The 13,004-nt window shown below is 32.4% G+C and overlaps 1 protein-coding gene across 1 annotated transcript; it reads left to right on the top strand.

Moving 5' to 3' along the window:
• The first annotated feature begins 1,654 nt into the window (after positions 1-1,654).
• LOC111736159 (beta-defensin 110-like) lies at positions 1,655-5,134 on the top strand. Its single transcript, XM_023527694.1, has 2 exons — positions 1,655-1,730; positions 5,001-5,134. The coding sequence occupies exons 1-2, from the start codon at positions 1,655-1,657 to the stop codon at positions 5,132-5,134; spliced, it is 210 nt and encodes a 69-aa protein (XP_023383462.1).
• Positions 5,135-13,004: the final 7,870 nt, after the last annotated feature.

Genomic DNA, 13,004 nt, shown 5'->3' with positions numbered 1-13,004 from the left:
CCTATGCAGGGAAATTTTCAGTGAAGTTATTTAGTTTTTCTTTCATTTTCTAGAGTTTATAAATGCACTGACTGTTTAAAAATGAGACATTGTTTCATTCTTACCTATTATTTCACTTTATCTGTCAAAATGAAAAATGTACTGTTGCCAATAATCACTTTTCTTTAAATCTTGCATGTACTTTGATTACAGAACAGATAGTATATTTTTGGTCTGAAAGGGTAGTCATGATTTTTCTCTTGTTACCAGGGAAGTGAATGGTAGCCTATGGAGTAAAATAGCAGATAAGTAAAAACGAAAAGAAATTATCAGTTGAAAATATTTTACAAAATGTCTTGCTAATTTCTAGTTTATATATTAAGTAGAACTTTATATATTGTTTAAAGAAATTTTCTAGTATGTAATATGAATGTTACATATGAAGTGCTTTATGAGAGCTATGGAAAGAGAGATTACTTTTTGAAAGTGGTCAACAGAGACTTCAGAGAGATTATATTTGAACAACGTATCTGAGGTTAGAGACAATATATGTTTGGCTTATCACAGCATCACTAGAACAGTGATTTTCAAAGAGAGGCAACTTTGCCCCAGAGAGAAATGAGGCAATATCTGGAGATGCTTTAGGTTGTCACAACTGGTACTACTGGCATCTAGTGAGGATGGGATACTGCTAAACATCCTTTAAAAATAAATAGGATAACATCCCACAGCAAAGAATTGTCCAAACTAAAAGGTCAATAGTGCCTAGAGTGAGAAACCCTGCTCTAGGGACTGGCATAAGCATAGAGCTTAACAAGAATTATACAGATGACCCTTGAACAAATCCAAGTTTAAACTGTGTGGATTCATTTATATATGATTTTTTTCAAAAAATATTATAAATCCATTTTTCTTTTTTTATGATTTTCTTATTAACATTTTTTTTCTAGCTTACTTTATTGTAAGAATATAGTACATAGTACATATAACACCCAAAATATATGTTAATTGACTTTATGTTATTGGTAAGGCTTCTGGTAAACTGTAGGCAATTAGTAAAGTTTTTAGGGAGTCAAAAATTATATACAGATTTTCAACTTTGTAGGGGGTCAGTGCCCCTAACTAAGCTCTACATTGTTCAAGAGCCAACTGTTCTTAATGGTTAAATGAGTGGATAAATGCTTGCAAAGATAAATATTAGTGATCCAAAGACACAAGTTTGTGGAATACTCATATTTAGAGGTCAGAATGAAGAGAAAGAAGACAATATTTTTAGAAAGGTGCTATAAGACAAAAGACTCATAAAAGAAGGGGTGAGATCAATTTAAGGTGGGATATTGGATAATAGTGTCAAATGTGACAGAACTCAGTCTAAAGTGAGTATAATATAGGTTTCTGTCACTAGCAAATTATAATAGGTTTACTAATAGTAACTCTTCAGAAATTGTAGAGTAAATATTTAGAAATTAATATTTAATCTGTACAGAGTAACTTTTTTTCTTCTGCTCTAAGCCATGTTCTGCATTACTTCAGTTATAGTGAGAAGAGAGCTCAATTTAATGGAAGACCTAGGTTTTTATATCAACTGTTTATACCAATGTGGATAAGTGTAGCTTGAGTCTTGGTATTCACCAAGTATCACTACTTTCCAACAACTTTTGAAAATGCAGACAGAATGTCTAGGAAGAAAGACCTGGCTTATAAAGGGACTGTTTGGGACACTGGACCTCAATTAATGGCAGAAACTAGTGGTAAAATGTATTTGCTTTTACACCACAAATATATGAAAATATTTGAGTCTGCCTTTTGATCAGACACCTGAGAAATTTAGAATTCTCCCATACCAGTTGCCCTTTATCTCACTATATAAATAAAGCTGTTACATATCAAAAGTGATGTTTAAGACTCCAAAACGAAAGGCCTCACTTAGGTCCAAGACACTTTCTGATCTCCAGGATTGACCTTGCACCAAGTGACAGCCAGTATACAATGTGAAATATAAAATCAAAATATATTTCGCTTAGAATGGATCTTACAATCTATTGGACCAACATCCCACAACATCCCACAACTATCTCCAACTGTCCTAAAAATTAAGCTTCTGGTGAATGTCAATCTCCAAGCTACAAGATAAAACATGTAGCTTGGGGCACTGGTAATTTTAGAAATTTTTTAATGTCCAACAATGGCCACTCCTTGTAGACATTCCCATTTTTTAAAAATCAATGCCGTCATCAGACATGTGTCTAAGTTAGATCATTTTTGGGGGGAAGTAAATCCCAAAATATCTAAGGGAAGTCATAGGAATTCAGATAAATTTCCTAATATTGTCTCTTATCTGATGTTTTAGAAAAGTAAAATTGAGCTGCAGTAGAAAGAATTCATAAAGCATATTCAGTATAAATAATGTTTGTGAAAGCAGAAAAGGGGGAACCCAAATGCAATTACATAACTGTAGAGACTGAGTTTGACAGAAGATAAATTGTAAAATCTTTTTTTCATGTTGACTTTGGGAACTGTCCTTGAATTATCTAATAACTTGTAAAGCAGCAAGCTGGCACAACTCACTTAGGTGCAAGACACTTTCTAATTTCCAGGATTAACCTTGCACCAAGGGATGGTACATTTACTTAAACTTTCTTCAGTAAGATTTTCACTGTCAGAAATTAGAAAGGGGGCTTTTTCTTTTGCTCTATTCTACAATCTTTTGTTCTTGATCTTTCTCCTTTTAAAATATAGACGTGTCATAGCTAGGTTGCTAATTTCAGTCATTCTTTCCTTCTTACAGCCAGAAAGAAATATCCCCAATATGGTAGCTTGGATTTAAGGAGAGAGTGCAAAAAGGGTAATGGTCGATGTAAACTTGAGTGCCATGAAAATGAAATTAGAATTGCTTACTGCATGAGACCTGCAACACATTGCTGCTTGCAGAAATACAGATGACAGAAGAAAAGAGACACATGGGCCAAGAAGAGAGAGGACCAGTCATACTAAGTCTTCCCAGCACAATCTTCAAGGCCTGTGTATGTCTGTAATACACGAAGAATTAAATAAAATTTAATATTGAACCATTCAGAAGTGGTTCATGTCACACATGTATCTGGTGCCTTTACATTGCATTTTCTCTTGATCTCTTGGTACCAGAATAAGCAGAATTTATTTTATGGAAGATGCTCAAAGTTTTATCTGCCTTATGTGAGTCAATGTAAGTTCTGTTCTGAGAAACCTTAGATCAATGAAATGGGAGGAACAGATTTCTGAGATACAAGCCTGCAATAGAAACACGCTGCTATTTTATTGTTAAACAGTGCTCTATAGATAATCCTATGGAAAAAAGTACAAATCCAATGGGCTTGAGAGACTAGATGCTAAGAATGCAGATCTTTCTCATGAGAGAGACAGAGCCCATGCGAGAGAATGATCAGAAAGTAAGAATAGAAGAGCAGAGGAAAATCACAACGAGCCCCAAATTCTATCCTTATTTATATGTAATGGAGAAAAAATATGTATCAAGAAACAGAGAGGAAGTAAGAAAGGAAGAGAAGAATTTCATAAAGGAGAAGAGGCTATACATAATTAAATATTTTGACAAAGGAAGTCAGAAACTATGAATGGTAGCCGAATGTAGCTCCTCAGTCCTGGGAACTAACCTTGTCGAGGAGGTAGCGAAAGAAAGAGTAATTTTTACTCTTTGGCTCCATTCAACCAAAACTCTTCCTACTATTTCCCGTGAAGGTACACAGCATTCCCCCACAATACTCTCAACCATACCTCTGTATCGTACAGTTTCTATTAAAAATGCAAAATCTTTTTATGAGTTTAAAAATATAATTTAGTAATTTATATTAATTCAGATTTTTTATAAATTATCAATACCACGACATAGTAATAAAAACAGAAACTTGTCTTCTCCCAACATAAAATTGAATCATGTTTTGGTAATTTAACTAAAGTAAAGAAAATTTGTTAAATACATATATGTGGACCAGACTTAGACTCGGAAGCAAATGAGAAGCCAAAGAATTTCCAGTCTCCAGCTACTCTCTTGATATTTTTTTATTAGGGCATCTCATTTTATTTTCTAAATGTAGATGTGAGATCTAAGGGTCTATGTTCATAATAACTACTATCTGTTATAGTTATATGCATGGAGACAATTATTTTATTTTAATAACATTTCTAGATATATTTTCATCACAAAGAACTGTTTAATTTTCAGTTTTATTTTAATAAACATGAGTTCCCATTATGAAACAATTATTTGCTAAGCATACATTGGAACCTTACATGTATTATCTTTTATGTATTTTAATAACATAAAAAAGATTTTGATTGCTAATATGTTCCCTTATGGTATAAATATCCTCAAAAGTATTTTTACGATATTCATTTAAACAGGATTTCTCAACTTCAGCACTATTGATATTTTGGTCCAGACAATTCTTTGTTGTGGGAGCTGTCCTGCGCATTGATTGTATATTTTTAGCTGCAAGATATTTCTCAGCATTTCTGGCCTTCACCACCAGATGCCAATAGCACTCTTTTCACTAATAGTGATAATCGAAAATGTCTACCTTCATTGCTAAATATCCTCTTTGAGGAGCCTGATATTGAAACACTGGTTTAGAACCACTAGCTTATAATTAAGTACCCATTTTTACAGAAATACAAAAATGAAAATGGAAACAACGATAAAAAAATCAGTGACGTTTTCAGGTAGTCAATATATTTTCTATGTCTTGTGAGAACACATTTCTATTTGAACTTTTCATATGTTATTATATGTGGACTAGAGATGATATATTGGTGGCCAAAGAAAAAAATTAGCTTAACTTTTGGACAATAAATATATCAGCTATGTGGAGAAAGATTAGTGAAATTAAATGCTTAAAATAAAAGTTTGGTTATTATTTATCCTACCCAATCGGATATCATAACTAGAACATACTTTTTTTCTCCCCTTAATATGAAGGCCCCCAGATGAAACACTGGTTTGATGACTTTATCTTTATCAATTGCAGCCAGAAGTAACTTTGAACCAAAGTATAGATTTCAGAGATGCGAAAAAGTGAAAGGAATATGTAAAACATTTTGTGATGATGATGAGTATGATTACGGATACTGCATTAAATGGAGAAATCAGTGTTGCATATAAACTCCGGATAACAGAAGTACTGTTGAGCATCGAAGTCTGGAACAGAGATGCATCTACCACTTAGGAGTAGGTAAAAAGAAAATGTTTGCAATGTTAAATAGAAATATGCACTTTTAAATCCTAAATACCACTGTTTACATAAATAAAAATACTTTACAGTCTCTATTTTTTTTTTATTTACAGACTGCTCACTTTATTTGTATTTCAGATGGATGAACATACTAATTAACCAAGAGAACAGACTCTTATGCTTATAATCTCATTATGGTCATTTTGCCACCCAGACATTTATGCTACTTATCTGAGTTGCTCTGCTTCCTCTCTAAATATATGTATGTGACCATATTTCCAGCTTTAATATGACAATAAGGTCTATCTTCACATATCTTTTTGTTACACAACAAAATCTCTATATATGTAGCCTTAATGCTTTCTTAAAAGAAAATGCATGTTTTCTCCCTTTCAAAAGTGAAGGTTTCCAATCTTGGATTACCTAATGCTTTTTTGTATGCGTTTAACCGATTCCTGTGAGATGATGATTTGGGATGACACAGTTTAATAATTCTTTCAGTAGGAACAATAAGAAGCTCTTCATAGCACAGTAAAGGGATAAATAACAAGGTCTAAGAGAGGGAGAGCTTCTTATATCCAGGCAATTCTTTATTCAAATAAAACCCCACAAGGAAGCTCAATAATAGGTATTCTTTTCCCAGCAATTTAGGGCTTACACAACCATTATTATTAAATTTATTACATTTTTGTCAATTAGAAATTTATGAAAAATTATTTTCTCTCTTCTATTTATGTCCATACATGACATCCTTAATTTTTCATCTTGACCAGCAAAGCATGACATATTTGCCTTTTATAGAAAACATTTGCTGACTATTATATAAAATGAATCAGCAAAGTTTTCAGGAGCAAAATGTGGTTCCTGAAACATCAGTCTTAGCACCTCCTGAGGACTTATTAGAAATGCAAATTCTTGGGGTTCAGACTTAGCGAATCAATAACTCTTTGTGGTGGGGCCCAGCTATCTGTGTTTAACCTGCCTCATGGTTGATTGTTATGCACAGAAAAATTTGTTAACCATAGTCTAAAAATACTCTTAATTATTGCATTTTGAAGCAAAATCATGGTCCTTTAATTTTTCAGTGAACTTGGACCAAACTTCTAGACATCTCTTGACATTACTGACAAAACATACTCAAGTAGGAGAAAAAAGGTGCCAATTAACATATTTCTTTCTTTAGAGAAGATACAGGGAAAAGGAAAATGTAAAAAGCATCTTTTAGATGAAGAAATTTGATTCAGTCTTGTATAATGAATGGATTGTCAAGCTGTTGTTTGACCTAAATTAAGTAAAAATAAATTCAGTCAATATATTTCTTTTTTCTATTTCTTCAGTTGTTCTTATTTCTAGTTTTGTAGTATTCTAGAAGACAAAAATTCCTGAATTAAAGCTTCATATAACATGGAGAGTCATATGAAGTAAAGCTGGCTATAAAACTGTTTTACATTTTCTTTGAGTGGAAATTTCCATATAAATATTGTTCTGCCTCCCTCTCCCTCACTCCAAACTTCTTCCCTTCTCTGCTTATTCTCCTCCTATTTTCTCTTGGGAGTTTTAAGATTCGAAATATTTAGAAGTGGAAAAAAGACATGTACTAATAACCACTTTTCCTTAACTCTCACACATAGTTTTGACACAGAATATGGTCATATTGTACTGAAATGGCAGTCCTGATTTTCTTGCCGATTCCAAGAATGATATAATGGTCAACTGAATAAATATAATCAAGACAGCCTTAAAGTTTCTCTCAGCTTTGACTAAACTTCAGACAGATTCCTTTCTGACTAGGCCTCTGACTTCACTTTTCTTATTGAATTTACTTTAGAAAATTTGCAATTGTAGATTTTTTCTCTCTTCCTTTGAAATATATGTAAATCTTCTCCCACCCTCTTAAGGTTTTACAACATAAGAAAAGTTTTTCTCAAGAACTGGAGAACCATCCCTTTGAAATGTATATATCAAAGGACATAGCACTCCTATCTCTGGTCTCTGTGGACTAGGGAACCTAACTTCAATGAGTGCCAATTATCAAACAATGATGACCTAATCACAGAGAAATGCATTTGATAACTCAGTATGCTCAAGATCATCCTCAACCCCCTATAATCTCCAGGGCTTTTCTACTTATTTACACCAGAGTTTAAAAATCCCTCCTTCCTTTTGTTTCATTAAAATTGAGTTCGGTCTCTCTCTCTCCTACTAAAATAATCTTGAATAAAGTCTTATTTGACTGTTTAATTTGGTCAGGTGTAAAGTTTACTTTGATAAATAAAATGATAAATTATTGGGATTGCAGGTTTGAAGGGTTTGTTTAGGAAATATCCTTCTGTAGGAGTGAAAAACTTTCCAATAAATCAGTCACAGGGAAGCGATATCTTCAGGCGCCAGCCTCCAGGAAAGTACTGACAGCCACAAGGATGCAGATAACAAAACTGCCTGCTAGGCCCTGTTTGATCTAAGAGTTCTCCGGAAACGTTTGTCTTTGTGTAAAACGTTTAAGCCAACATCTGCTTTCTGTAATCTGCTGGCTTGCTTGTTCAGAAGACCACCAGGATATGGTTTTAAGCTTTATAAGCCTCCTCTGGAAGCTCAGGGCTGATCTCCTCTGACCCTGAGTGGTAGAGAGTCAGTCACCAGCCAGCTAATAAAGGCTCACAATTCATCTCAATTGGCTTCATGGGTCTTAAAATTGATCACGCTACAACACTTCCTAATATGGTTCTGATATCAATCAGAACTAAAGATATTATTTAGAGAAATACTCTTGATAGCAGAATAATAAAATTATACATATACATGATGTGAGGAGGCAGGGAAGACTTAAGGTAGAAGATGATATTTGAGGTCAGGAACCACTATGTGTATTTAGATTACCAGATATCTGTAGGACCTGGCACAGAGATTGGCAAAGGTAGACACTTGATACATTTTTATTGAGTAAGTGAAAGGATAGGTGGATGCATACAGGAATAACGAAAAGCCCGAAACCCTATCCTAATGAATACTCATTTAAGATGATAACATTGAAAATAAGGACAAGGAGTTTTCAGAGTTATAATTGAAAAACAGTGAGAATTAGAAAAGGCATTTTAGGAGGAGTGGTCATAGATAATGCTAAAAATAACATAGAATACCTTTAAAGATGTGGTGTTTTGGATAAAGTGAGCATATAGTTGTATAAATTATTGTAAAAATCTGCTTACAAAGGGATTAAATTTCAGTGAGAGAGCATAAATGTTAATATTCAGGAAAAAAAATCTCATTTTGTGGCACAATCCTGATTGAATTCTATGTTTGTCTTTGCCAGGCTAGTTGTCCTTTATCATTGAGACATATTGGCAAAAAAACTTCCTGAAAAATGCTAGTAGTCAAGCTTCTTTTAATCATTTACATTCCTTAAACCTTTTATGTCATATTGCTGATGTTATTGATCTTCTTTTACTTTCTTAACTTTCATTAATTTTTAGCTCATTCAATTTTGGTATTTATGCTTTTTAATTAAATGTCTTACTGGCATTAACTTCTTTTTTGTCTAGATTGGAAATTTAGTTTTCATATGTTTTAAAACATTTTTAACATCTTTATTGAGGTATAAATTGACATCAAATAAAACATTATGTTTAAATGATAAAATTTGATGTTTTGCTGTATTATGTGTCCATGAAACCATTAACCAAATCAAGATAGCGAACATGCCAATCACCTCTAAAAATTTCTTTATGCCTCTCAGTATTCCATCCCTCTCACTCCTTCTTGTCTCTTCATCTCCCCAGGCAACCATTGAACTGCTTGCTTTTTGTTATTATATTTTGTGGCAGCCTGACCCTGACTGACCATTTCCTGCTCTAATGAATTAGTTTCTGACTGCACCCCTCCTTCCCCAGGACACTCCAGCTGATGGCACAGTCCAAAAACCTGCTTAAGCTATTAAGCTGGTTTCCTTATAGTTTGGCAGTCAGTCAAAGTTCTCCTTATGTTCTCCTTCCTTATATGGGATATCTGTAGCTGTGTAGGAATGAGGAAGTACAAGATTGTTTAAAACTACCCACCATGTTACAATTGGGGCTTAGCCTTTGGATGAGAATCTGCTGAGTGGGTGCCAACATCAATAAATGCTGCTTCTTGCTTATAATCTCGGAATCCCCCTCTCTGTTCGAGAATCTCACAACAATATTAGGTTCCATACATTGAGTACTTTTAAAATCTTATTTATTTTACTCAACATAGTTATTTTGAGGTTCATTTACTCTTTTATGTCTATCAATATTTTATTCCTTTTGATTGCTGAGGAATATTCAATTGTATGACTATGTACCACAATTTATTTCTCTATTCATCTCTTGATGAATATCTGGGCTGTTTCCAGACATTGCCTATTGCCAATAAAAGTACTGATTACATTCCTCTAAAGTCCTTATTTGTACATATGTTTGCTTTTATTTCTCTTGGGTAAATACCTATGAAAAAATGTCTGAGTCATATGGCAGATATATGTTTAACTTTTAAAAGAAACTACCGACTATTTTCATAGTGTTTGTAAGTTTTTGTATACCCAGTGATAGGCAAGAGAATTACAATTCCTCCACACATTTGCCAACATGAAATCTTTGGGAATTTTAATTGGGATTGCATTGAATCTACAAATACATTTGAGAGGAATTGATATCTTAAAAATATTGAATCCTCCCTCCAGTCCATGGACATGGTATAAATTTCCATTTATTTAGGTCTTTTAAATTTTCTGTTAGCATTGTTATGTACTTTTCAATTCATAAGTCTTAGCACATCATTTATCAGATTTATCATTATTTCATATTTCTGATGATATTTAATCATGTTTTCTTTTAAAATTTTTGTTTCTAATTATTTCTATTATGTACAAATGCCATAGGTTTTTTTTTTTTTTTTTTGCAGTTTAATCTTGTATCCTACAAGCTTGCTAAACTCAATTATTTGTTAGTAACTTTCTTGTATATACTATAGGATTTTCTAAATATTTGATTATATAATCTGAAAATAAAGATAATTATACTTCTTCTTCTGTTCCAATCTGGATGTCTTTTCCTTACCTTATTGCCCTAAGAAGCCTTCAGTGTAAGGGTGAATAGAAGTGATTAAAGCAAACATGTTTGCCTGCTTCCTCATCTTAGTCAGAAAACATTCGGGCTTTCACCACCCACTATGATGTTAACTTCTGTTTTATTATAGATGATATTATCAGGCTGAATAAATGCTTTTATTTGTCATTTTCTGAGAGATTTTATCAAGAATGGCTTTTGGATTTTGTAAAAAAAAATTTTTTGACATCTATCAAGATCATCTCATACATTTCTTTTTTATTCAGCTAATAGGGTAAATTACATTGATTTTCAAATGATAAACCAAACTACATTTCTGATAAATCTCATTTGGTCATAAGGTATTTTTTATATATAGCATATTTTTTATATTCTGAAAGAGTTTATGTTAAATTGATATTTTTCTTCATTAAATGTTTGGTAGAATTTTTTAGTGACATTATCTGGAAATGGAGTTTAAGAGGTTTTTAACTACAAATTTAAAAATTTTTTCTAGGATCCTAATTTTATATATATACTGTGTGTACAGAAAAAAAGTGTAAGAAATGGAAGAGTCTCTTCTAAGAGCAAGAAAATCTGTTTAAAATATCAAATATCATTCAAGATATAAATTTCTTCCTTGGTTTTGGCTTAATTAATGTAATTCAAATTTTGATGGGAGTTTCTGTTTTGTTAAAGAGACACAGTCCCTTCAATTGTAAAATTTACCTGAAGCCACTAACTTTAGTCATTTCTCATAGTACTTTCATTTCTCAGGTGTGTTTATGCTACAACATCCATTTAACTGAGAGAATAGGAGAGAAAATAAGAAACACAGTAGAGAGCTACAACTTAGAGTCTAGAATTGTTTATCTTTCACGCAAACTTGAAAAATTAAAGATATATTTTTTTTACTTAGTTTACATTCTCTCTGCCCTTAAGTAAATTATGTGAAAAGGAAAGAATTCATAGGAAATTATGAAAAATAATGCAAAAGCAGAAAAAAATTTCTTATCTATGGAAAAGCGCATGAGGATAATGAATCCTTCCTACTTGAGATAGACACAAATTTACTTACCTGTTATATTTTAACAAGTTCCCTTGTGCCGTGTCTATGTTATATTTCCTCTTTGGGGGAATTTCTCCCATCATTCTAGCTCAAGTTTTAATTAGGGGTCAACATTTTCTCATAATTCTTGCTCTCTAACCATAATAACATTTAAAGTTCAGCTTCTGACAACCATGGTTCAAAAAACCCACAGTTTTTACCTGGAATTAGTTAACTTTCTCTCTATTCACACTGTCATTATAAAATTGCTTTGGTGTTGCTATCAATCAAATAAACTTCTTCATTACTCAACTCTCTGATAGGTTAAAAGAAGACCAATATGAAGCTAATACACAAATAAATAGATATGAGAATTACTAGAAAAGAATGTCACTAGGAATGAATTTTCATTGCAGTCTTTCCTAAGGCAAATCCCACAATTAGCTTTCCTCTTTTGTTTGGTTGTTTGATTTTGTATGAGATCCATTAAAGTCCACATCTATGCATTAATGCTTAAGCTACTTTGAGTTAGATGTTACTTTCAAACAAAACCTATAACTCAGAGATTCCATGTGAATAGTGTTGAAGGATCACACAAAGGTATATTAACAAATAAAACATTTTTGAGATATTATTTAAATAATGGTGACTTGGAAAAAAGTATTTTTATATACTCTGGGCTTTAGTTTTCTCATTTTTAAAATAAGAAAGTAGAAATAATATTTTGTTTTTAAAACTATAAATTGTTTTAATATTTATTTGTGATTCCATTTTTTTTAAAAAGAATTTATTTTTAGAGCTATTTTAGGTTCACAGCAAAATTGAGCAGTAAGTACAGAAAGTTCTCATACATCCCTTGACCTCTCATATACATAGCCACCCCATTATCAACATCCCCAAACAGAGTGGTATATTGTTACAATCTATCAACCTAGACTGACACATTATTATAACCCAAAGTCAATAGCTTACATTAGAGTTCACTCTTGGTGCTGTGCATTCTGTAGGTTTTGACAAATGTACAATGACATGTATTTATTATTATATCATACAGAATCGTTCTACTGCTCTAAAAACTTCTGTGCTCTGCCTATTTATCTCTTGCTCTCATGGCAACAATTAATTCTTTTATGATCTCCATAGTTTTGCCATTTTCAGATTTGTGATTCCATTTTTAAAATCACTTTTAAGAAAAAAACATCTGTACTTTCACTTCTAAGTCATCTAGTTCAGGAACTTGAGATTAATTTACAAAGAGAAGAAAAAGATAATGAAGAAGATAAAATAAGTACTTTAAAGGATGTAGCATGAGCCAATATAATATACATATAACAGCCAAAGTGAAAAATTTCCCTTTGTCATAAGAAGGGTGTAGTGTGATTAAAAGCAGATACTTCTACCCTTTCCTCCCTCTACATACATACATATATCCATACACAGCTGTAAATACACAAGATGGCCTGGGTTCAGGCCAAATTTTGGTACATGTAAAGTTTTACTTCTGTAAAAGATAAACAATATTTCTTTTTTCTTTCTGATAGCAACTCAGTGACCATGACTCTCAAAAACTCCTCTTTTTATCTCCAATTTTTTTCTTTCATACACTTGCTGAATTTTTCCTAATAATGCCCTAGATAAGTTGCACAGTGATCAAAAGTGCTTCACTTCTTCAGAAGGCAAAACAGACCCACA

Source organism: Pteropus vampyrus, unplaced genomic scaffold (genome assembly GCF_000151845.1).
Source record: "Pteropus vampyrus isolate Shadow unplaced genomic scaffold, Pvam_2.0 Scaffold18, whole genome shotgun sequence".
NCBI lineage: Eukaryota > Metazoa > Chordata > Mammalia > Chiroptera > Pteropodidae > Pteropus > Pteropus vampyrus.
Note: the sequence above shows the minus strand (reverse complement) of the source record. Positions and strands in the feature narration are given on the sequence as shown.

Bases quoted from the DNA above. Each gene is read 5' to 3' on its own strand.
- LOC111736159 (XM_023527694.1), top strand. From the start codon at position 1,655: ATGTCTAGGAAGAAAGACCTGGCTTATAAAGGGACTGTTTGGGACACT. The intron at 1,731-5,000 runs GTAAAATGTATT...TATCAATTGCAG, and splicing joins ATTAATGGCAGAAACTAGTG to CCAGAAGTAACTTTGAACCA.